At 37.1% G+C, this 26,870-nt stretch overlaps 2 protein-coding genes across 2 annotated transcripts in view; one reads left to right on the top strand and one right to left on the bottom strand.

Moving 5' to 3' along the window:
• LOC127415121 (FERM domain-containing protein 3-like) overlaps window positions 1–15,652 on the top strand; it is a 112,269-nt gene extending 96,617 nt beyond the window's left edge. The window contains exon 14 of the mRNA XM_051653690.1: window positions 15,000–15,652. Coding sequence (XP_051509650.1) covers window positions 15,000–15,652 — 653 coding nt within the window. The remainder of the gene's footprint in view (window positions 1–14,999) is intronic.
• A 6,010-nt stretch (window positions 15,653–21,662) lies between these two features.
• Window positions 21,663–26,870, bottom strand: part of LOC127415118 (ras and EF-hand domain-containing protein homolog) — a 61,966-nt gene continuing 56,758 nt past the window's right edge. The window contains exons 15-17 of the mRNA XM_051653687.1: window positions 25,209–25,328; window positions 24,870–24,946; window positions 21,663–24,291 (exon numbers count right to left, since the gene is read on the bottom strand). Coding sequence (XP_051509647.1) covers window positions 24,186–24,291; window positions 24,870–24,946; window positions 25,209–25,328 — 303 coding nt within the window. The 3' untranslated portion in view covers window positions 21,663–24,185. The remainder of the gene's footprint in view (window positions 24,292–24,869; window positions 24,947–25,208; window positions 25,329–26,870) is intronic.

Raw genomic sequence — 26,870 nt, 5'->3', positions numbered from 1 at the left:
CTATGAGAGTGTCGGGAACACTTTACAATAAGTACACGGTTTTAAAGTATTTGTAAAGCATTAGTTAATAGTTAACGGATCATTTATAAATTATTGTTCCTACATTATTGATACATTAATAAGCTATGTATAAATAGTTTGTTATTCATTTATATTCACTGTAGCAAATTATTTATTATTGTTTAATAAGTTCATTTATGGCGGGCCTGGGTAGCTCAGCGAGTATTAACACTGACTACCACCCCTGGAGTCGCGAGTTCGAATCCAGGGTGTGCTGAGTGACTCCAGCCAGGTTTCCTAAGCAACCAAATTGGCCCGGTTGCTAGGGAGGGTAGAGTCACATGGGGTAACCTACTTGTGGTCGTGATTTGTGGTTCTCGCTCTCAATGGGTTGCATGGTAAGTTGTGCGTGGATCATGGAGAGTAGCATGAGCCTCCACATGCGGAGTCTCCGCGGTGTCATGCACAACGAGCCACGTGATAAGATGCACGGATTGACTGTCTCAGAAGCGGAGGCAACTGAGACTTGTCCTCCGCCACCCGGAATGAGGTGAGTAACCGCGCCACCACGAGGATCTACTAAGTAGTGGGAATTGGGCATTCCAAATTGGGAGAAAAGGGGATAAAAACAATAATTAAAAAAATAAGTTCATTTTTGGGCAGTTTGATAATGTTTTTTTTTATCCTTAATAAACAACTTGTTAATAATACCTAACTGATATGTTTTAGTTGATGCAAACCATTGGTAAAGAAGTGTTTATGAGAACATGCAAAAGGCACGAATTCATAGTTAATAAAGAAATTAAATATGTAATTAATTGGATATACATTTAAACTTAATTTATTTGTTACTGAAAACACTTTTAAAAACACTTGCTATTAAAGCCATTATTACTTAATAAATGTCATAATAAAGCATTGACTAATTGCTAACTAAGCATTTTCTTGACCTAATCTAAAGTGAGAAATATTTATGCCTAATTAAACATTTATTAATGATCCATTACTCTGAAAACTTGGCCATCTCAATCATGAAGAGGAAACATCCAGAGATCCTCAAATTGCTCAAACAACTTTAGCATATTCCATCCTATTTAGCTTTATGAGCAGACTTGTTCTTACTATTACTCGGATTTCCAATTAAAATGACTGTTTAATTCAGCTTCATATGTGGACCTACTATAAATATTTCATTAAATTTAATCAGATTCCAGAAGGAAAGTCAAAATCCCGCCGATACAGTCTGCCAGCGCTCTGGAAATAGCGAGCACGTCACATGACAGTGATGAAATAGCAAATAATAATAATAATGATAAAAGAACAGAAATAGTAAATAGCATGCAAAATTACATTATTGAATTTAAATGATATTTTGCTAATTAAGTGCCTATTAAACTTCATTAGTGCAAATATCCTTAGTATTGTCACGCAGACTGCTGCTGAAGTGAACGAGCGACGTTGTCACGCTGTGGGGCCCAGTTATTAACCATCATTTATGTGTCACGGTACGTATGAAAGGGTTAATAATCATACTAGGACACATGTACAACACATGGTGACAACTAGTACTAACTTGAATGGTCAACTCTCACACTGGCCCCAGGCCAGTTGGCCATACTTACTATTGAACCATGTTAATAAATGTTTAATTAGGCATATATAGCTCTCATTTTAGATTAGGTCACGCAGAATGCTTAGGTAACAATTAGTCAGTGCTTTATTACGACCTTTATTAAGGGTTAATTGATTTAATAGTAAGTGTTCCTAAAAAATTAATTAAGCAGAAACACCTATCTAATTCATTACATATTTGATGTATTTATTACCTATGAATTTATGCTTTCTTAATGTTCTCATAAACACTTCTTTACCACATCAACTAAAATACATCAGTTAGGAATAATTAACAAGTTGTTTACTAAGGATAAAAAAACATTATCAAACTGCTTATACCTGTTTATGAACTTATTAAACAATAATAAATAATTTGCTAAAGTAAATATAAACAAATAACATACTATTTATACTAGGGATGGGCATTTTGGTCATTTTGTCTACTCGAGTACTCGGACTAATTACTCGAGTACTTGTCGAGTACTTGAGGGTCGATTACATGTTCATAACTTTATATATAATAACATGTCTGACAAACATCTATAGCTGCTGCATTGTGCCTTGTTGTTTCAGTTTATCGTCTATTCATTATTATAGGCTGTTATAAAATAAAATGTTACAAAATGTACAAAAGATTCAAAATATAATGCATCATATTTTATCATTATGTGAAGATTCACTGTCCAACTCTGAGAGAATGTGCCCAACGCACGTCTGTCTGTTCTTCCTTCAGGTTACCGTAGTAATCTTACTAAGCACGCACCAGTTTTTTAGTGACTGTCTGAACCGTCTATTTTCAAATAACAGGAGACGCCTTAACCATTGTGTTTTTAATATGCGTGTTAAGTTGAAGTTCAGTTTGAAGACGCTGCATTGTGTTCCATTTAGCTGCGCTCTGCCTAGCACTGTCTAGCTGTTTGAAACACTCGCCTGCTGTATATGCGTTGCTTCAGCGCATTGAGTCCACTGCCACACGCGCCTGGTTTGTGTGTGTGTCCCCAATTGTTCGCTCTTGTGAGGAAAGCCGCGATGCTCTTTATTTTTGTTGCTGTGATTCATGAAGCGTTCCATTCAACTCGGAGAGTCTGAATTTCCACCTTTCAACTGGGGAAAGTGCAACGGAAGGACACTTTATATTGGACATCTAACTTGGAAACTCGTGCAGAAATCTTCAACTCCCATTTCATCGAGATGCAGGTGCGTGTTACTTCGCAGGGCAGCAAGGTTTACGGTCAGTGACAAACGTTCACTTTTATTAAATAATATCCATCAACGAGTCAAAGTTCTTACATGAAATGATAATAAAACGTGTTTAGCAAACATTTTGCAGAGACAGGTGTTCAAAACACAGTTAATTACACTCTCTTTTGATTATCGTAACGATAGCATTGCAGTATTGTATCAGTTTGGTTGTTATGAGATGTTTCTGACAATCAATGTACCCCACAAAACCACAACGTAATCAATCTCAAAATTAAAAATAAGCTCCCTCTTTGTTTGTGTGTTTAGTTGTCAGGTAATTGTCACTGGATTTCGAATTAAGTGAAAAGTCACATCATGCGTGATCACTATCAATAATCGTTTTCATGATCGATCTTTGCTGCCATGTCCGAGTACCTGACTACTTGAGTACTCGTGCTCATCCCTAATTTATACGTAGCTTATTAATATATTAATAATGTAGAAACACTAATTTACATATTATCAATTAACTATAAACTAATGCTTCACAAACACTTTATAACCGTGTACTTATTATAAAGTGTTACCGAGAGTGTCTGTTGAAATTAAGTGTTTATTAAATGTTTTCAATGGTTTTCAAACGAGTCTTGACTGGTGCAATGATTTGATTTGTTACACTGTTAGGGTGAGAAATATTTAATGGAATTTTTTGGGTTCACCACAAGTTAAGCTCTATCTACAGCCAGGGACGTAGCTGGGTATTCTGGAGACCTTGACTCTATATTGCTTTGGGTCCCTTTCCTATTAAATAATACAGTTTCAAATTTGTTGTCGGGCCCCCCTGGACCTGTGGGCCCATAGAATCATTACCACCTTTCACTCCTCGAGCTACAGCCCTGTCTACAGCATCTATGACATGCTGTGAATTACCATAGACAATAATTTCAACTCATACTGCATTTTATAAAAACAAAAATAAAATATTTAGAAATGCTCTTACAATCAGTGTTCAAAGTGTGCTGGTGCGTACCAGTATACTTTACCAGCAATGATGCGCAGTTCGTGTCTAATTCACCTATTCCTTGCGTACCTGTACAGATTTTTTTCCCACTTCGAGTACTGCTTACAATGGAAGTCTATGGGGCAAGGCAGTACACTGGAATAAGCATTAAAATACACAGTGTATCGAAAGTATAGCCACAATACTTTTTTCACATTATACATGTTCACATGGGATTAATCTTGTCTGTGAAATGTTATATGCAATCTTTCAACTACTGTCATGACCACGTAAAGCCGGTAATCCCAGTAACTTGCATGAAACACAGAAGGATACCAGAAATGGAATGTTTACATAGTGGAAACGTATACACAGAAAAAAAGTGATAGCTAGCTAGAAGCCTTAATATCTGGTCATGTAATATTAATCAAATAATAGAGTCAGAGATGGTTCAGGAGACCCCAGACTAAACTCGGGTCTGTGTGTGTGCATGTGTGTGTCTGTGTGTGTGATGTCTAGGAGCTGTACTGTTCTCCAGAGTGTTTCTTTTCTCCATTATCAGCCCCTGTGATTAGCAAAGCCATGTGCTTTAAGTGATGCTGTATAAATAGCTCATCCTGCATTTGGGATGATCTGGCCCCTAATACCCTGACTTTGTGAACACTGTCCACATGTCCACTAACCAGTGAAGAGAAGGGGCTAGCCGGACCCCATCTAGTAGGTGTGTGCCATTTATCACAGCGTTAACCAGACGTGTCGGAACCGTGTTTGAACCGGAGCAGAATCCAGCAGAAGGTCATTGTGCCGTGAGTTTGAGGGGGGTTTGTCAGGAATGTGTTGAGGGGGTCGGATATGGAGGTTCTCAGAGGGGAAGGGGAGTATGGAAGGGGTGTACAAGATGCACTGGACTGTGAAAAATTTGCTGAGGAAGTTCTACAAGATGTGAAGGGGGTTCTGAATGTGGTTCTTGGTGATGGTTTGGAGGACCGGGTGGACGCTATGCGCTGTCAGGTGAAGATCACCACGCGACGCAACTTGCAGCTCCGCATGGCCAACTACACGACACGAGATGTCTATGTACGGCTGCTCGGCCACGGGGAACGTATCTCAGGAACCGGTATGGAAGTCACCAGAATCTGCTGAGATGATGTTTTCCAAGTAACAGGGCAGATGCTTTATCTATCAATATAGGACACAATTCCTACTCTGTTTTTTTTTTTTTTTTTTTAGGAGCAGCCGTGCTTCATTTTGGAATCTTAAAGGGACAGTTCACCCAAAAAAGAAAATTCTGTCATCATTTACTTACCATCATGTTGTTTCAAACCTGTGTGACTTTCTGTCTTCCATGGAACATAAAAAGGAGAAATTCTGTGTTTGTTTTTTCTCATGCAATTACAATGAATGGGTACTGAAAGCTTCCAGGTCTTCTGAAGCCATACGATAGCTTTGGATGAGAAACAGACCAAAATTTCAACATAAAAGGAGATGTTAGGCAGAATGTTTGCCTCAGTCACCATTCACTTTACTGGGACAAAGACAACCTGGTCTTATAGAAACACGTTACTATAGCTGCACTTTTGCAAAATGCTTTTTACATGGCTCGTTATGTTTTGCTGCATTTTCTTGGTAAAATGAACACTTGAAGCGTTACAACTACTTTTATTCACTTTCGCACAACTCGAGAAAAATGGCAGATTATCAGTTCATGAACACTTGCTTTTTGCCCTGTTCCTCACACAATGCTATCTTATGACATCTAAACACTTTTACTAAAAACCAAGTACATTTCAAAGCATATTCAAACATGAAGTTGTGGGGTAGGTCAACTGAGAGAGCGTTGCAATGCAAGGACCGGGTTACGAGTCCTGAAGAGCAGGTGAGTCGACACATGAGCCAAAATTGTCATAGAAGCACCACAAAATAAAGTGGTTGCTTCAGCAATTGCATTTTTTACATCACATTTGCTTTTTATGACACTATCAATTTAAGGTTTCGGGCAGAGATGTAGGTTTTGCTGATTTAAAACTCGATAGAGCATTAACCTTAAAAACCTCATGTGTTTTGGAGAACATTTCACTCGCTTTTAGTGCCACACAGTGGACATTTCACCTCGGAACTGAGCCACGTAATATCATTTTACAAAAATGTTGCCACAGTCACGTAATTTTCATTAGATTAGGGTGGAAACAGAACAGTGTTAACATTCTTCAAAATGTATCCTCTTTAAATCCACAGAAGAATCAAAGTCATAAAGGTTTGGAACAACATGAGGGTGAGTAAATAATGACAGAATTTTCATTTATGACGGAACTAGTAATAGAGATGTAAATCTCATGATTGGTCATTTCAAAACTATAAGTTTTATTAATTCAATGGCTACTATAAAAGTGATGTATTGTTGAGCATTTTAGTTTCAAATAACAACAATCAAAGGCATTAACTTAATTTTAAATTCATCATTAAGAGTTAAGCTGTGTTTCTTCAGTGCAATGCAATATGAGTTGAACTTGAAGCTTTGGGTTATAAAAGGATGCTCTGTTATGCTTTGTGTTTGATGATGGCTAAATAATTGCTGGTTAGATATTTGCTGTTTATCTAGTCTTTATGGCCACATATACACTACAAAGTTTCAGGATTGACAACCACATTTTGGTAGTGAATCCCCTAAATTTTCATTCCACGTGTGTATGGTACAGGACTGACTTCCACATTCGAGATGACTGACAAGTGATAATCCTAGCAACACTGCAGCATCTCGCACCTGTGAAACATGAATGCCACCAGTTTAACCCTCAGGGCATTTGTGGATGAATCTGCACATTCTTTGTACTTATGCCTCCTATTGGTTGGAGTTTGTTCTGTGGAATATTTCTTGCAAAACATTGGAGTGATTAGGGCATTTTGTTTGCATTCATGTAACAGCCAAGTGAGCCTGACTCACTGACCATTCACTTGACTGTCCGAAGAACTAAGCGCCTTTTTTGTTGCTGTGCTGGTTCCGCTTAGCGGCTGGAGTTTGTTTTGGGGAGGAACACATCTTCGGTTATGTGGAGGAATCTACACATCTTTGTGTTTATCCCGCCTATTGGCTGGAGTTTGTTTTATAGTTTATTTTCTGTAATTCTGTCTCACAAAATGTGTACAGGAGCACCGGACTTGAGCAATCCTACGACAAAGTTGTCGCAGGGACTCTCGTAGGCGTACGTGGACTGTTTGAGTTTAGAGGGATGGACGCCGGTTGGCGCTGTCGTGCGCGGGGTTAATGCACATGTTTTTCTTTTTTTGTTTTGGGGGAAGTTTGGGGTTTGTTGCTCTAATGTTGGAATGTGGTCTTTATAATTTTGTTTTTGACACACAATATATTTTTTCTAATATGTTAAAGTGTCAGATGTTAATATGAGTGGATTGCCTCTTTCCACATGGAATGTGAATGGGTTGGGGCACCCCATAAAAAGAAGGAAGGTTATTTCTTTTCTTAAACATAAGAAATATGATATTGTGTTTCTTCAAGAAACGCATCTTTCCCTGCAGGAAGCTGAAAAACTTGGGAAGATAAGGGATGGACATGTTTTTTTTAGTGCTGGCTCGAGTAAGAGCAGGGGAGTCATTACATTGATAAGTAAATATCTACAATTCAAATGTCTCAAACAGATTAATGATAAATTAGGAAGAGTCATTGTTGTTTTAGCTGAAATTCAGGGGCAAAGGTTGATTTTGGCTAATATTTAAGTACCTAACGCTGATGATCAGGGCTTTTTTATAGATATTGAAGGGATGTTGCAAGCCGCTGGCACCCCTCGTAATATAATATTGTGAGGAGACTTTAATATTTTGATGGACTCAGTCCTTGATTATAATGAAGCAAAAGTGTTTAAGACCCCTAAAGCAACATTGACGCTTCACAAAATGTTTAAAAATCTTGGTCTTACAGATATTTGTAGACTTTTGAACCCATCTGGTAGGGACTATACATTTTTTTCATCAGTCCATAAGATTTATTCTAGAAGTCCCTCATTTCATCTGTTGTTGATTGCTCAATTAGAAACATCTTAGTCTCAGGTCACGCCCTGGTGAGTTTAGAGGTGTTGCCATACACGGAGAAGAAGAAATTGTATAGCTGGTGCTTTAATGTATCCCTTTTGCAAAATCCTGAATTCCAACAAATGTTTATATGGAGACCAACTGGTCCTCAGTATCCTCTGTGGGCGTGGCTTGGGAGGCACTTAATACAGTTCTTAGAGGCAGGATCATACAGTATGCCTCATTCATCAAAAAATCCAAAGCACGAGAACTCTTGGAGTTAGAAGGGAATATTAAAAATGCTGAGGCAGAGCTGAAGCACCAAGTGTCGTCTGATGGCCTCTGAGAATTGACCCGATTGAAATACAGATATAATACTATTTTGTCACAGAAGGTGGAGTTTGTCAAAAATGTTGGCTAACCGGTTAAGTAAAGTTATGACTTCTCTTATACATATAGATCAGATGGGGTTTATTCGGGGTCGTAGCTCTTCTGATAACATTAGGCGTTTCATCAATATCATGTGGTCAGTGGCGAATGATCAGACTCCGGTCGCTGCCATCTCACTTGACGCCGAAAAGGCATTTAATATGGTAGAATGGGATTATTTTTTTAAGGTTTTGGAAATATATGGGTTCGGAAATACTTTTATTGAATGGATTAAGTTACTTTATAGACACCCGGTAGCGGCGGTACAAACCAATTGATTAATTTCCGATTATTTTACTCTGGATAGATGCACCCGGCAGGGTTGCTCTCTTTCCCCATTATTGTTCTGTCTTGACCTGGAACCATTAGCAGCCGCGATAAGAAAGGAGGGGTGATGGCGGGAGGTGTGGCGCATAAGCTTTTGCTTTATGCAGATTATATTTTATTATTCGTCTCCGACCCCACTAGATCTATGCCTTGCCTCCACAGGTTTATTAACTCCTTCTCTAAATTCTCAAGATACAGAGTCAATTGGTCTAAATCCGAAGCTTTGGCTCTGACAGTGTAATGCCCAGTAACGGCTTTTCAACCGGGCACCTTCCAGTGGCCCAAACATAGCATTAAGTATTTGGGCATTTTATTCCCAGCAAATTTGTATGATTTAGTTAGTTAATTTTGACCCTTTATTAAAAAGGTTTTTGAGTGATGTGAGTAGGTGGGCTTCATTACATTTATCTAAGATTGGGAAGGTTAATGTTATTAAAATGAATTGTATTCCAAAATTCAACTACCTGCTACAATCTCTCCCTGTAGATGTCCCCCTCTCTTATTTCAAGCAATTTGATTTCATAGCGAAGCCCTTCATTTGGAATGGTAAATGCCCCAGATTGCATTTCAACAAATTACATAGGCCGATTGACAAAGGCGAACTAGGCCTACCCAAGATTTTGTTTTATTATTATACATTCGGTCTCAGACATTTGGCTCATTGCTCGCTTTTACCCAAGAGAGCCCCTCCCTGGTTTTGTATTGAACAGGAAGTTCTTGCCCCTATTTTGCCATTGCAAAGCCTCTCTATCAAACTAACAAGAGAAGTTAAATTACACCCCGTTATCTCGCATTTGCACTCTGTATGGACAAAAGTGTCCGGAGTGTTTAATTTGGACATTTATTTAAATGTTGCCTCGAGCATATGGCTGAACCCAAAATTATGTATTAATAAGTCCCCCTTCTGCTGGTCAGAGTGGATTGTGAGGGGGGTTACTACACTTGGTGACCTATATGAGAGTGGAGTGTTGAGATCCTTTGATAATTTGGTTCAACATTTTCAGTGGACGCCATTCCCAGATCTCAGTTTTTTAGGTATTTACAGTTGCGCCACCTGCTCTGTACTGTTTTTGGGAGTAGCATACACCCCTCTAAAGTGGCAGATACTCAGGGAGAGGTGATTACTGCTTTTGGAAAAGGTCTGTGAGGCATCAGTGTATTACTCCCTGCTAGTTCAGAGTCTGGGGGATGGAGCTTTAACTTCTATCAAGAAATTATGGGAGAAAGATTTTAATTTGGTATTGGAGGAGGGAGTGTTGTCTAGGATTCTAAAGAACATCAAGTCTGTATCTAGAGATGCAAAGGTGTGATTTATGTTATTCAAAATGTAACATTGATTCTATTGGACCCCCTCTAGATTGTATAGGCTTGGTCTTAAAGACACACCCACCTGCTGGCGTTGCCAATCAGAGGATGGAGACATGGCCCATGTTTTTTGGTGGTGTGCTGAGATCCAGGAATTTTGGTTGAAGGTTCAGTGTTTTGTGTGTGTTGGGCACTCTGATTTCGTTTTGCCCCAGACTCTGTTTTGGGTCATGAGGCGGTCATCGACGAAAGAGATAAATACATAAAAAATTGGGTCCTGACCAGTGCTATGATAGGCAGGCAGATTGTTTTAAGGGGATGGAAGTCAGTTGGAGCACCCTCAATTCAGGAGTGGTGTGAGGAGATGGGGAGGGTGGCAACCTTTGAGGAAGTGTCGTATAGAAGGCTCGGGATCTGGGATTAATTTAATGGGAAATGGGGTAGTTATTTGATGTTTTTGGGGGACTCTCAGAGAGGGACTGTGGAGAGAGAGGCATAGTTTTAGAGCTGTTTGATTATTTTATTTTTTATTTATTTATTTAATTTTAATTTTTTGTGTGTGTGTGTACTTATGTGACACCACGGAGTTGTTTGTTTGGGTGGGGTTCTTGATGGGGGAGGGGGAGGGGTAGTTGTGGGAGTTAAATGTTGATTCATTGTATATATGTTTTGTTTTTCTTTGTCTTCTTTGAATCAATAAAAATGTTAATTCATTAAAAATAAATCATTCAAAGCCGCTGTCGGTTACTTATGATCTGTTCTGATGGATAACTCACACCTTGACTGGACTTGTTTATTTAATAATGCGGTGTCAATTGTGTGACGGGCATCACCATATTTGATATTTACTTTAGTCACTGTCACTATGGTTATAGTTATGGTTATATAGTGTGACTTCAGTTGTTTGTTCATACAGACAGTATTCAAACTGCTACTGTAAGCTGTTGTATAAACAGGACATTTTAAAACTCATACCTGTAAGTAAATATGGTTGTCAATTCCAAACGCTGACTGTGTGAATGTAGCCAAATCGTCAGTAGTTTATTCGGATATAGAATGCAGTTGTCTCTACTGTATTTTTACTGAATTGTGTGTACAGAACAGGATTAACCACTAAAAGTTGAACTGACAACCGAATTTATGCTTTGTGTTTGATGACAGCTAGATAATGGCTGGTTAGATATTTGCTGTTTATATAGTCTTTATAAGTATATAAACTACAGTAACAGGGCTGTGATAAAAGGCAACTGTGTTTTATCAAATTATGAGCCGGATCTCATGACAATTATGTGACTGTGGAGATGTTTTTGCAAAAAGGACATTACGTGGTTTATTACACATATTGTGGCATTTCCTAGGTGAAATTGTCACTAAAAGTAAGTTACAATTCCTCCCAAACAGATGAGGTTTAAGGTTAATGCTCTATCGAATTTTATGGTCCTTTCACAATAGCTTTTTTTGGTGCGCACCCGAGTTCGAATGACGTCAAAGTTCGGTTCATTTGGGTGATGTGAACGCTGTTTTCCGAACTCGGGTGTGCACCCGGGAACCGCACCAGGGTCCGCTTAAAAAGGTGGCCTGGGGTATGGTTCATGTAAACTCTGATACGGTTCGCTGCTGATATGAACGCAATTGTATCCAATCGCAGAAGTGAACTGCTTGTGATGACATATAATTCGCATCTTTGCAGGCTCCCGGTCGCAACCATTGTGGTATAATGCATTTCACCTACCTACTTGTGTCCAAATACACCACTTTCAGAGAGCAGCTCACATTCTTAACCTCTTTTGCAATGCATCCGCTGGTCGCGGCAGACAAACGCTAAAATTCATCACATCATTGCACATTCAAATCATCTGAGGGAGACAAATGCAAGTGTCATTCTGTGCATGTAAAGTTTTGATGGTAAATCCAAAGAGACAAACTTTAATACTTCATTTGACACAGTGAAGCTGATGTCTTCTTGAGTTGTTACCTAGTTACAGTGGTAAACAGCTGCCGCTTGTACTCATGTTGATGACGTAATCGGTCTGCGGTTCGGACCCAAATAATTGTGAAGAAGAAATTAGCTCTGGTTTGGTCCAAACAATCGAACCAAGTGTGAAAGCACCCTTAAATCAACAAAACCGGCCTCCCTACCCTAAACCTTAAACCTAAACCTAACCAATAGTGTCATAAAAAACAAATGTGGGATGAAAACCACAATTACTGAAGCAGCCATGTCACTTTTTGGTGCTTCTATGAGACTTTCAGCTCATGTGTCAACTTTTATGTAGTACAAAGAATAAAATGTATTACCTAACAAGTCATGCACTATAGTAAAAGTATTGTGTGAGGAACAGGGGGAAAAATAAGTGTTTATGAACTGGTAATCTGCCAATGTACTCGTGATTTGTATGAAAGTGAATAAAAGTCGTTGTTGCTGTAGTGCTTCTGGTGTTCATTTCATCAGGAAAATGCAACGATACATACAATAAGCCTCGTAAAAATCATTTTGCAAAAATGTAGGTATTGTAATATGGTTCATAGAGACTTCGGAATAGGCACTTTTGATTTGGGTCAGTAAGCAACCACCTAGACCACCATAGAAACATCCTAGTAATGCCTTAGCAACCACCCTGAACACCCTATCATCATTGTAGCAAGTTTTGCACTGGCAAGCATAACTCATATTTTACTCAAAAAAACTAAAGAAACAAAAACAAAATCTAGTTCTTTCTACTTTGCCTTCTTGTCAAATCAAATAAATGTGGGGGAAGGAATCAGATGTCAAATATTTTTTTAAGAGACGGTATGATGTCCATCTCTTTTCTTGTCCATGTCTTTCACATTCTTTAGGAAAATCACCTTCAGATTTAGTTATTGTTGTCTGAATGTTGCCATGGTTGCAGTGATGGTCTGTAGCCAGCGAGGACTCTTGCCTCCTACCAGGCTAAATGGCTCTTTATATGTGTTACTATGGCAACATCTTCTCTCATCTAGTCCCTTAAATGTGTTTCTATAAAAGGTGTTGAATGGACTCCTGATTATCCAGTTTGTCAAGATTAATATTTGATTCCAAGCACTGTTAAATGCCTGTCAGTGAAATGCGCTGAAATCCAGTATGCCTTCTCAGTGATGGCTCAGTGATTTTAATTTGTCTTGACCTGTGGAATTAATGCTTTCAACATCAAACCCAACAATTCAGCCTTTTTTGTGAAGAGACTTTTTTCAATAGTACTTTAAATTATTATTGTGAAATGATGAGATGGTTATTTTAAATGACATTGCCAAGTCAGAGGTGTGTGTGTTTGGGAATAGTTGCATGGAGCAGCATCGACGTCAGTGACAATTTAGCCTGGAGACTTGTCTTAATCCACACTACCCAGGCAGCTGGGTCTAAATTTAGACCTGATTTGTCCAAAGAGCACAGACTACAGCCATTTGAACACACATACAAACAAATACACACTATGCACATGATGGGCCTCATTCATGATGAGCAAAATTAATTTTTGTGCAAAGCATTCATAAAGCCATTTTTAAGTAAATGGTTGCATTCATGAAATTTTTCGAATTTACACCTGCGTAAATCATGTGTAAATCTGAATGTTTTGTGTTCTTTCAGGCAAACTGCCATTGCTACATTTTGGTAGAAGTGAAATCAAATTGAAGTGAAATGAAAAGTGATCACTGCCTTAATAATTGGCATACATTAGTAAAGAAAGGGTTGGGGTTTATTTTCTCTCTTTTTTAACATTTTATTATAGTTTTTTTAAATTATTCATTATTTCTAACACTGCTTCATCCATTTTTCAGCTCGTTTACAAGCCGTCTTTTTCAAGAAATCTGCTTAAGAAACGAAAACGGCGTACGCATTTACGTGCACTCTGTAAGCACGTAACTCCAGCAAAGGAGATATAGCATAATTTCCTCGCAACACTGTAAATAACGAACTTGGCCCCCAAGGACATCTTTGCCTTTTTTTTTCTTAAACCCTTAAATGTCTTACTTATGAGGCCCAGTAAGTGCAAGAGAAATGAATTAAGAGTAAATTAAATGAATATAATACATACAGTGGCGGTTTAAAAGTCCACATCAAAAATCTTAGATTTTGTTACTCATTAAACCTAGAAATAATAAAAGTTATAGCATTTTAGGACCAAAGAAATGTAAAACAGAAATATTTATGATGTACAGTGAATATGATATATTAAAGATTCTGCACTATTTATACTGTATGTCACTTATCAAATATGAGCAAAATTGTAACACTGGCCATGTTAACTCCTTTGTACAAAAGGTTGGATTGTCTTGCTTCCATGGAGACACACAAAATGCTCTTTGGAAAATGTTCAAAACATGCTGGATAACATGATCATCACGTTTTGTGGAGTCTGTGCCAGCTCCAATTAACACAAATGGTTGCGCTGATAATATAATTTGTTTGAAAAATCAAGTTTAATTTTCTTTCTAATTAGAAGAATGAAAAATATAAGCATTTTTAATAGTGGCCTTAGACATTTGGACCCCACTGTATAATTTCAGCCTGATCCCACTGTGAATTCAGCAACAGTAGGTCAAAAGTTCTGCCACTGAAATCGGTCTGTGCTTGCCGAAATTCGTACCACTGCTCCCCAGTGGCCGAAGCTGGAAGTTTCTGGGTGAAATGCCCAAAGAAGGGTGCCAAAAGTGAGTTGTAAATCAAATATTTTTTTAGTTATGTAAATTATGTAATACAGTCGAAAGCAAAGCATATTTTACATAACTCTACCCCCAAACCCCAATCCTAAACCTAACCATCAATGGTGGAAAAATTTCATTTCAGAGTGAAAATGCAACCTCTAAATCACACTCACTGATGTTTATGTGAACAAGATTACTTCCTGGTTTAGATGGGACCAGAACCCATGTTTCAGAGGCTGTCAGGAGCAGCACATTAAAAGATCAACAGGTTTGAATTAATGTAAAAATGTTTGATTGGAGATAGCGCTTGTTAGTAAGTCGGCAGAATGGGGTTTATGTCAAGGTACCAGAACATTCGGTAGCAACATGTCGAGTTCTTGTGCGATCATGTTGATCTTTTTCACTAAATGTGCACAATCAATCTTAACTCATAAAGCAACTGTTATTCACTCTGCAGGGCTCTCGGCTTTGAAAGACTCAATTCATCTCTCCCCGTTGAAACCGTTGGTCACGCCTGAGGAGGAGGAGATAGAAGAGAGAGAAAACCATGTTCAGGACAGACGAGAGGACGAGACAGCCAATAGGACAAGAGTAGATGAGGAGAGGAGAGAGATAAATGCAGACACTGAAGACGATGTGGCCGGCACTCTCACTATCTCAGACACGGCGTATAACCCCACTGCCAGTCTGGTGCCGACTCCAGTTGAGGAGGGCCAGGGTAGCTTAGACCTGCTGTTCCAGAGTCCTGCACGCTTGCTGAAGGAGCTTCACACTGATCCAGAGATGCAGGCTGAGCTACAAGCCAAGAGGGAGCGGGAACTGGCCAGAGAGGCATTTCGCCAATCCTTGTGCAGCTCGTCAAGCGGACGGCAGCAGATGCAGGCCTGTCTACGCAGTGCCGCCCGACTAGTGGTGATGGCAGCTGGTCTTCTCATGGTTCTTCTTCCTCTTCTACTCGTACTATTGGAATCAGACCTGGACATCTCGTTCCTGCATGACATCCGGCAGACGCCAGAGTTCAAGCAGTTCCACTATGAGTACTACTGCCCTCTGCGCCGCTGGTTTCTCTGCAAACTCGAACTTATTGTGGAGCAGCTATGGGGGGACTGAGGCACACAGGGAATTGGTGGGGGGGGGGGGGGGGGTTGATGAAGAAGACAGTTTTGCTCTCCTACATCAAGTTTATTTGTTCTGATTCACATATTTTGCAAGTCAAACTCATAATTTTGTTAAGCCACATGATTGTTTAGGGATGGATGTTGAAGTTCTTGTAGCAGTAATTGAGATTGGACAAGTCTCCTAAGGTCTTTAGCTGTAGCAGTAGCAAAGGACAGCAGCTGGGTGTACAAAAGGGAATTTATTGATGCAGTCAGCTTCATGAAGGGAAAAAGCAAAGTATAGCGCTGATAGAAATGCTTTGGAACAACATATTCAAAATTGATGGTGAATATGAAAGCCATTTCAATATTTTTCATTCATTTCACATGAACAAAACAAACAAACAATCAAAACAGTATCTGTTTCAGTATTTAGCACTGGGTCATTCTCAGGAAATTTGTAACTGAAAATTCTGTGTCAGGGTACAGGTGAACCCCCAATACTAAATACACTCACTTAGCTCTTTATCAGGAACACTATGGTCTGAATAAAGTGCCCGATGTGGTCTTCTGCTGTTGTAGCCCATCCGCCTCAAGGTTTGATGTGTTGTGCATTCTGAGATGATATTCTTCTCACTACAATTGTACAGAGTGGTTATCTGAGTTACCGTAGCCTTTCTGTCAGCTCGAACCAGTTTGGCCATTCTCTGTTGACCTCTCTCATCAACAAGACGTTTCTGTCCACAGATCTGCCGCTCACTGGATGTTTTTTTTGTTTTTGGCACCATTCTGAGTAAACTTTAGAGTTGTGCGTGAAAATCCCAGGAGATCAGCAGTTACAGAAATACTCAAACAAGCCCATCTGGCACCAACAACCATGCCATGGTTGAAATCACCAAGATCAAATTTTTCCACATTCTTTTGGTTGATGTGAACATTAACTGAAACTCCTGACCCGTATCTGAATGATTTTATGCATTGAAGATTGGCTGATTAGATATCGCATAAATACAGTAATTAGGTGTACAGGTGTTCCTAATAAAGTGCTCAGCGCGTGTAATCTGCTACTGATTACAAATAACGCAACTAAAATTGTAATCTTTAACATAATCTTTAGATTTTAAACTTTTTAGGAAATCTAATCTGATTTTTTTGGATTACTTTTAGATTACTAATCTTTTGGATTAGTAATTTTTATTCAAATCTAATTTTAAGTATATTATCTATTTACACCTGTAATTAAACATTACTACACATGAAATCAAAACTTGATAGGTAATGTATTCAATATGCAATCATGTAATTAATAAAAAGTAACTGCAATCTGATTACACGTTAAAAAAATTTATGCAATCTAATTATAATTACTTGATTTTTGTAATCTGATAATGTATTTCAGATTACATGTAGTGGACTATTACTCAACACTGCTTGCAAAGGACCAAGTTATATATTGTTACTAACCCTAAGTGCTAAATTACTTCAACCCTGTCACAGTAAGTCTGAAATTTGTTTTATTTTAAAAGTTTTATTTTAAAGGTTCTTTAGTATTACACACAAACCGGTGTTAAATGTATCAAACTATGTGATTATTTGGCCATCTTGTTAATTATCATGTTAATCATATAAGTATAATTATATATATATATTAATTATACATAAGTCATGTGGACACACATAGCACACAAAAGACATAGTTTTCTGAAAATGACCCTACTATATATACTCATTATCCATTTGAACTCATTTTAAGGTTTGACCCATTCAACTTTCATGACATGTCAAAATGTAAAAGAAGCATGGCCAGGTAAACAACTTCACAAAATTAAGACACTTTTTTCTTCTTAAAAATCAAATCACAGCCTTTTCAAGACTAGCGAATTCTGACCTCATAATACTGTATTGGAACAAACCTTTTTTACATACTGTAAACAAACACACACACACATACATATATACGAGAGAGGTCAAGTGATACATGCTAAAACTTAATATCTGTTTTTAAAATTTTATACATTTTTATGTGATGCTTACAGTTATATTTTCAGCAAAAAAAGTTATCTTATTTAAGGTGGTGGTAAAGGAGTTACATTTTTTATTATCACCAACAATTTACCTTAAAACACTGTGCTGTGGTTTTTATATAATATAGCACATTTAAAGCATTTTTTTTTTCTCCAGATTTTTAGATGTCATATTTAGCAGCTGTAACAGGGCAAACAGAGAGGATGGTGATACATTTGAGAGGATCTTACATAACTAATCACTGTTTTCACACAACATACTACTTCACTACATAAACACAATGGATGAACTCCTGGTAAAAGACATCCACACTAACCCAATTAAATACAGATTTAATCTAAGGCTACTTGTGATGCAAATTTGTTGTTATATCACATTATTTGCTGAGGTAAAAGCAAAAGGGCTAATGACATATTTCTGTCAAACTGAATCATGCTCAGAGGAGTTGAAACAAGTTTCTCGTAGGGATGTCCCGATACCAATACTGGCAACGGAATCGGGTCCGATACCGCGCTTATGTACTTTCACTCAAGCTCCCAGCAATGCTCCGATACCAAAAACCGATACCATCTGACGTATGCATGTCATTACATATTTAGCGCACAAATTAAAATCACGTGATGTCCTAGTGTGATTATTAAACCGCAAAAGTGGCGATTTACTGAGATAAAGAGTTTGCATGTTCAGCGCTTTAAATGTGAGTGCTTGTGAATGTGTGGAGCCGGTGTTGTGCTGGCATAGACACAAAGTGCTCATATCCTTGGATCATACACAGAAAACACCATCATGAGCATCGCACCCTGTTTGCAGCAGATGACATTAAACAGAGTGCTAATTCATTTCGTAGCGTGAGGCACATACAGACTTCATATTTATTTCATTAAATAGCAGCCTTTTGAAGTTTAATAATCAAACTGGGTCACGTTGCGACTGGCTTTTCCAGAGTGGGAAGCTACCATCATAACGTCAGAGCTCTTTGGTCATAACACCACAACACTTCAAAATAAAAGCTCCATTTAATTGAGGGGAAAAAGTATGAGAGAAATGGATCACTACTGTATAGTTATGTAATATTCACTGTAATACTACAAATAATAATAATTATTATAAATAAATAGTAATTTTATTATATTTAAGCAACATCTCACATTTGTGATGCTCTGTTATGCAACACTTTATATGACAAAAATATCTCCAATGTTGTATTTAGGATTGTGCTGTGAGGTTCTCTGTAAAATCACTTCATTTGATAAAAATAATATAAAATCATGTTGAAAATGAATTGTTATACTTTCATTTGATTAAAGTTTTAATGAATTCATTAATATAAACACCACTTTGATGATAACATTTAAATACATTGTTGATATGGAATTCAGAAAAACAAAACAAAAAAACTATCAGACCTGGTATCAGCAAGTACCAAAAAGAAAGCATTGGTACTCGTTCCAAAAAGTTTTTATCGGGACATCCCTAGTTTTTCATAATATAAAACCATTGATCACATATTTACTGTCAAACACCATGTGGCGCTCTCAGGAACGTATATGAATTATTGAAGGATCTTTAAAAAGCAGTTTATTTTTCTGATGAAAAAGAAAAAACAAATATATGCATATTATGTATTTATATGAATATGTAATTTTAAAGAAAATATCTGATTGCTATTGTATGTCATTCTTGCTTAATATTCATCCATACATGCTCATAGGTTGTCGTTATATCACATAAAGCGTTACATAAGCTACAATATGTGCATTACGAAATCAAAATCTGAATAACATCCATTTACACTGTTAAGTAGATGTGTACATTTAAACGTCTTGTCTGCTGACTAGTTCTCTGAGTTTTCACACCTGTGACTGCATGTGCCTGTAAATACAGTGAAAAGAAATCAGGTCATTCTCATTTCAAGTGTACTGAACTAACACATCTAATTCATGTTTTACATAATCATAGAACTTTACGATGACTGCGTACCATTTGAAATGAACACAGAAAGGCTTTTTTTCTTCTATTTTGTATTCTCTACAGGTTTCTCTTTACTCTAAGCTCAGGGTTGGGTCATGTTTGTTGATGGGTTCAGCATCATGAAACAGCCAATAATATAAATACAACATTAATGCTTTGCTGTGGATGTCGTAGTTACCACTGTATTAGAACGCATCACATATGTGGAAAAAAATATTAGTAATGTAGATGGTAGGTAGTAATGATTTGTGCTTTAACGTGTGTTATCATGACCAATGAATCCAGAAAATGTGGCCAAATTCAGTCAAACTGCTACGTAAGACATAAAAGTGAGTAAATGATGACAGAATTGTCATTTTTGGGTGAACTATTTCTTTAAACAAATAGTCCCTAAATATACTTTAGGGACGGTAATTATATAAACATCTTTTTAATATTTTATGACAGGCAATAGTAGGTTGATTGAATATGGCCATGAACTTAAATCTCTTATTGTATTGTAATGTGGCAAAATGTAGATGTCCTAACTCATTTTAATTGGCCAGGGTAAAGAAATGTAATATATCAAACAGAAATGTCATGCACTTCAGTTATTGTGTTATTTATTGTTTTTCTAGCCGTGTCATTCTATTGCATGAAGGAACACATTTTAAGACTTTAATGTCACCCTATAAGGATAAGGGGTGCTGTGCTTATTTTATTCTTATTTAACCTGTTATGTTTGATAGAACTGATATTTTATTTTATTTTTTTATTTTTTTTTGGTCTGTGTTCAAGTTATTTTAACAAGACTGTCCACAACAGAAATGCAATTTAATTAAAATCAAGGTCTTATTTTAACCTTCTGAGACCCGAGCGTTCCTGCTGTGTGCATTTTTCATTTCCCTTTTCTAATTTGTAACTATTAGCCCCTAAGAAACATGCAAAACAAAAAAAAAAATTTAATCGATGTCCACATATGTGGACAGTGGGACTAAGTTGGGAATTTTAAATAATACCAAGCTATAGAAAGTCAGATTTTGTTTTTTTAATCAAATTACTTCTTATGTTTCTAGGAGTGTTGGTTATTCATGTTTTTGAGATGTTACAGATATTACATCAGAATTTAGCATAAATACTTCTGATTCAAAGTAATGGCCAGCATCATCTAATCACTGCCATACATGTTAAAATTAAATTTTGCATGAATATTTCTGAATCTATTTACTGATTTCCATTGTCCCATGTCTGCCAAACATGCTGAGTGGTCCAAACATCATCTGCAGCCTGAAACTGAACTATTGACCGGATATTAGGAGTGAATGCACTTGGCTGCATTGGAAAGCTGTAGGATGCTTCCTTGTACCCTAATTAGGGAATGACTTAACCTCCACTGTGCTGTCTGTCTGCACAGGTCTCGGAACAGTTTGAAATGCACCTTATTTTCATCATAACTCCATATATAGCCTCTGAAAGCAACATTTTCCAGCGTTTTGATGCATCCATTGATTCTAAATGTGATAATGCACAGTGAATAGAAAATCTTTGGAAAATGAGCCTATAGTCCACGTACGTGGTCATTGTGTTTAACAGCGTGCCATTTTGCGATTTAATCTATGAAATATTTTATATGGCATACTGGATGAAACTAGAGACTCTACTCTTTTGACTCAAACAGGTTTTAATGTAAAAAATGTAATGAGGTTCCTTACCAGATGTAATTTTGTTGCTATTTCTCCCAAAGACAAACTCAGCTGAGATCTGCGCCATGTTGTTTTGTCACATGACTCAGTGGGTCAAAAGTTTAACCCTTTAATGACAGCTTAGAGTCTCCTGAACTGAGATCAGTCAGTTTAAATTAAATTAAATTATGCATAGCCTATAGTAAAGCCAAAACCAAATGTCCATGCATGTGGACGCGTGGTCTCAGGAGGTTAAAATATATATATATATATATATATATATATATATATATATATATATATATATATATATTTTTTTTTTTTCCTTTTAATATTGTCTTTTTAAATTATTTTTATGTCCAACAACTGAACTAAACAGTGGCCATGAATACAAATGTTCTGAATGATTTTAATCCTCATTGGTAAATTGCAAATGTTTTTTATTTGTTAAATTTGATGTTAAAAAGCATGTCAAAAACATATCCAGGTCTATTTCAGCTCAAAATAAAAATACATTTTGCATGAAGAAATTGAAGCCTATTTGACATGAAGCTGAAAAAATTGCATTCTCATTACCATAATACAGAAATAAAAATACTAAAATATGATTTATGTTGTAAAGTATTTATACATCATGAAAGTATTAGTTGTACTGTCTTTGGCTGATTTTAATATACAAAGACAATGATTTTCTATTCTGTATTACGGTTTTGATAATCTAAAGAGAATATCATTGAACATGATAGTGAAAAAGTGAAATATCTGAGTGCATTACTGTAATGAGAATTGGATTTTTTGCATGACAGAAATGAGAATTGTGATAGGAAAAATGTGCTTAATTGTCACTAAATTATTTTCAATTCAAATGCTTAATCATCCTAAAAACAGCCTACAGTTTATTTATGATTTTTTTTCTTTTGATTTTGGATTGAGATAAGACTTGGACATGTTCTTAACAGGCTTCATGAGATTCACCTCTTAACTGACACTGAATTGATTGCTGGTTATTAATTCTACATCCAAACTAAAAAAGTGCAACATTCACTGATTTTTGTCATTCACATTAAGATCTTCATTTATGATTAGTGCTTTATGGCAAAATACTCAAATAATTCACACATAAACCTGGCCAAATATGAAAACAAAGCATTGCCCTTTAATAATAAATATATTTATAATTTTACAGTAAAACAAGAAAATATGCAATAGAACATCTGGAAAATGCTAGAAGGCTTTTTTTGTTTGTTTGTTTGTTTGTTTTTATCCTTATAAGTTCACTATCTTTTTGAGTGTTTGTTGATTTATATGTATATGAAATATGAAATGTGTGTGTTTTTTTTTTTTTGCATGTTTAGCAGCATTATAAATGTTTTGGTTTAAAACAGTCAGTTGCTTAATTTCAAAATACAACTCTGGGAGTATAAATAAATAAATAAAAAACAGTTCCCAGTCTGAGATTTACTGGGACTCGCCTTATAAAATTTGTAAAGTTATTTTTGATCATTTATATGTTCAAACAAAAGAATTGTTTTATATGTTAGTACTGCCACAATAAAAATTGGAGTGAAAACATTGCAATCTTTATTTCAATATTCAGTGTTTGCTTGCAACATAGTCAATCTTAAAGCCAAGCTGTGCATCAGATTTTAAAAGAAACTCACATGCAATACAAATTAAAATGTGAAGAATAAAAGTGAGCATATTTAGAAATGCTTTCCTGTAAGAACACAAATAAGTGTCCACTGTTTATTATAGAATAAAGTTGTGCATTTGTGTTGTAGAACAGGGAATAGAGTGTTGCATTATTAGATACCAATCATAAAAACTGACTGTGCTTTTCCATAAACAATATGATGCAATAACAGCAATATTCATTTTGAAATGCATAAAGAAAATAATAGATAACAATTAGAGGCTCCCATAAAAGCTTGTCAATCTGTAAAAAAAAAAAAAAAAAAACTTTGACATTTATAACTACGATCTAAAAATAATGGATGCTTTGAATCAAGCACCAGTTTTCAGTAGTACCAATTCTGAAACATGTTTCATCCATAGAAATCTTTACGCATCTCATAAGAAATCACCTTACTTCGCAAAAAGTGAATTAAAGAGACAGTTCACCAAAAACAGTTAAAGTAAACTATTCCTTTAACTGTTCCTTACAAATAGAGTTTATCAGATTATTCCGATCAAGTATCCTGTTTCACATACCACTACTAAAAAATTAAATAAAATTAAATTACCCTGTTAGACATAACTATAATGGTATGGATTACTTTTCACTTTGACAATGAATGTTTTCATGTAATAAATAGTTTAAGGCAAGGTGCGGCATACTAAACTCCAAACTAAAAAGAATGTTGATTACCACAAAAAAGAATTTTGACTTGTTCCTCCTTTTCTTTAAAAAGAGCAAAAATCTAAGTTACAATGAGGTACTTAAAATGGAAGTGAATGGGACCAATTTTTGGAGGGTTTAAAGGCAAAAATGTGAAGTTTATAATTTTATAAAAGCACTTAAATTAATTCTTCTGTTAAAGCTCATGTGTTATTTGAGCTGGAAAGTTGTTTAAATTGTCATTTTTTACAGTCGTTTTAGGGTTTTTTAAATCGTCATGGCAACAAAGTTGTAAAATTGGCAATAACTTTACACAGAAAAGATTAGTGAGCTATTATATCACAGTAAAATTATCTTATCTTGCATATAGTTTATGTCTCGTGGCTATACTTTTGAAACAGTGAGTATTTTAACTATAGTTTATAAATAGTTTAACAATTAAATATGATTTTGCTTGAAGTCTGTAGAAGCGTTGTGCCTGTGAAAGTTTTTTTTAGGGTCAGATAGGACTGCTGCAGAAAGTCTTTGTCTGGGGATGATGTACACACACATCAGCCCATGCAGCAGTTAGGGTTGGACATCTTTTTGTTATAACTTCTGGAGATTTTGGCCACTGCTATCGGCTCCTTGCATTCATCGGCATGCTTCGTCACCTCTCTAATGTGTGGGACAGAGAAAATTTACACAAAGTCACAGATCAATCACAGAGCCATGTTTTAATGCTTTTTTTTTGCTTTTATTTAAAGTGTAATATGTAAGTTTAAAGCTGATGTATGTAAACACTTTGGTGCTGTTTTTGCAAAAAACATTTTCCCTTGGAATCATGCCACCAAACCACCCTAGAAAATAAGGGTACACCTGATAACTTGATGGGCAGCTTGAGCCCCAGTAATGATGAAAGGCTGGAAACACCCTTGAGTTGGTGATGTAAACTAAAAAGTTTGGCTTCGTGGTAAAAGATACATTGTGTACCAGCGTTTTACAAAAAAACAGAAGAATGTTCTGTAAACCCACCTTGCAAGGGTTCATCAAAGCATTATCCTCAGACTATCGTCATTCAAAAGATTTGCTGCCCTCTTGTGATGACATAATATTACACAAAACTTTGATATGCAATACATTTTTCATTTGAATGTTCTATGGTCTAGATTCTGGTGGCCAAATGTTCTCTTAGAAATACAAAAATTCTGGCTGGTATCCATTTTTATGTTTTTACTCTTTGAAATGGGGCTTACCGTGCTAAATGAAGAACCGCCTCAATGATGTTGGAACCATCTTTTGCACTCGTCTCACAGAATAATGCACTGTACGTCTGCAAAAAAGACAAAAAGCTGCCATATCTAAGAACTTACACTTGTGAAAACCTTTACTTGACTGAGGCTTCTTTCCACAGTCAAAATGTAATTTCTTCTTGTACATAAAGTAATATGACCTAAAATTATGAGTAAAGAGGTGCAATGTTTTGGATCACTGAAAGTTCAAATCACATCTTGTGAAGTGAAAGTATAGAAGAGCTATAAACAGAAATTAACACAAGGTCATTCGATTTTGAATTAAAGTGAATAACTGCTAACCATAGCTAGTTTCTCTCCATAGCTGGTTGGAATACAGGTGACTCCATCTAGAAGAGCTTCGTTCCTCAGGTCTGTCTTGTTCCCCACAAGCATGATTGGAATATCATCCTGAGACACATCCTACATCAGAGAAAGCAGAAACCAATATCTCATTTAAAGTGAACCACTAACACCCCTTTAAAATTCTGTGTTCTTCTAACTAGACACCAGCTTGGACAAAATTGTGTGTCTACTTCAGTAATTTTGCCTTGATCCCGTCAAGGTGAAAACATAAAGTGAGAATTATATTTTTTATATCTCGCAATTGTGACTTTATTTCTCACAATTGCAATTTCTCACAATTGTGACTTTATTTCTCAAAATTCTTAATTACGACTTCATTTCTCAAACTTCATATCTTGCAATTCCTTTTTATTTCTCACAAAATTGACTTTATGTTTTGCAATTGTGACTCCATCTCACAATTGCGACTATTTCTTATAATTGCTCATTTATTTCTGACAATTGCAACTTTATTTCTCAAAATTGCGACCACATCTCACAACGTCCTGGTTACTTGCGAAACCTCCATTCCCTGATGGAGGGAACGAGACGTTGTGTCGATGTAGTGACACTAGGGGTCACTCTTGGGAGCCCGAGACACCTCTGGTCTTTGATAAAAGGCCAATGAAAATTGGCGAGTGGTATTTGCATACCACTCCCCTGGACATACGGGTATAAAAGGAGCTGGTATGCAACCACTCATTCAGGTTTTATGCTGAGGAGCCGAGACAAGGTCCTGGCCATTTCAGTGGGTAGTTTAGCGTTGTGGCAGGAGGGACACAACATCTCGTTCCCTCCATCAGGGAATGGAGGTTACGCAAGTAACCAGGACGTTCCCTATCTGTCACTCACTCGATGTAGTGACACTAGGGGTCCCTATACAAAACGCCGCAACTGGCTGAACTGTGTTACGTGAACTGGCGGTGTGTGACGGGCAGACCACTGTGCCAACACGTAACCTCCCCCAACACTGTTATGAGTGTCGAACGGCCCTTTGGGACAAGTCGACTACCCAAAAGTAGAGACGGGCTAGCCCAGTCATGGCCTCTTATCCCCCTTTTTTTTTATTCCATTCCCTAAAAAAAGAGGGATTATCAGACTGGGCCGACCAGGTCTAGTTGGGGGGTGGGGGGGTCCCTCCCAAGGGGAGGACACCACGGAGACCACACCTCGCCCAGAGAGAGGGGAGTTATTTAAGTGTAAATACGTCACATGGTCTTGCCGAGCTATGTTGGAGGTATGCCATGTGGAGAAGTCCCATGGTAGGTCTTACCCTACAGGGGAGGAGATACAAGCATGGAGACTGGGGCAGAGGGGCTTCTGCCCAAGGAAGATGCAGTTTGCCAACAGAGAAAGGAATTAGCAGAAGATATAAATCGCATGGGGTTACCTACGGGGAACCGCCACTTGCAGAGCACCTACCCCAGTTCAGGGCTTTAAATTAACATGTGTACTGGGCCGGCAGCGAGTCTCTCCGAAAACTCAACTGCCACAGGGCTCATAGGAAGTCAACCAGGGAACACAGTTTGTGAACACTACTGGGAGTTAACGGCACACGTCTTCAGCTCAGGGGAGGTGAAAGGTGCTATGTGCAAGCGATACATCCAGCCGGCTGTCCCG

Source organism: Myxocyprinus asiaticus, chromosome 24 (assembly GCF_019703515.2).
Source record: "Myxocyprinus asiaticus isolate MX2 ecotype Aquarium Trade chromosome 24, UBuf_Myxa_2, whole genome shotgun sequence".
NCBI lineage: Eukaryota > Metazoa > Chordata > Actinopteri > Cypriniformes > Catostomidae > Myxocyprinus > Myxocyprinus asiaticus.
This window is presented reverse-complemented; position numbering and strand designations above follow the sequence as displayed.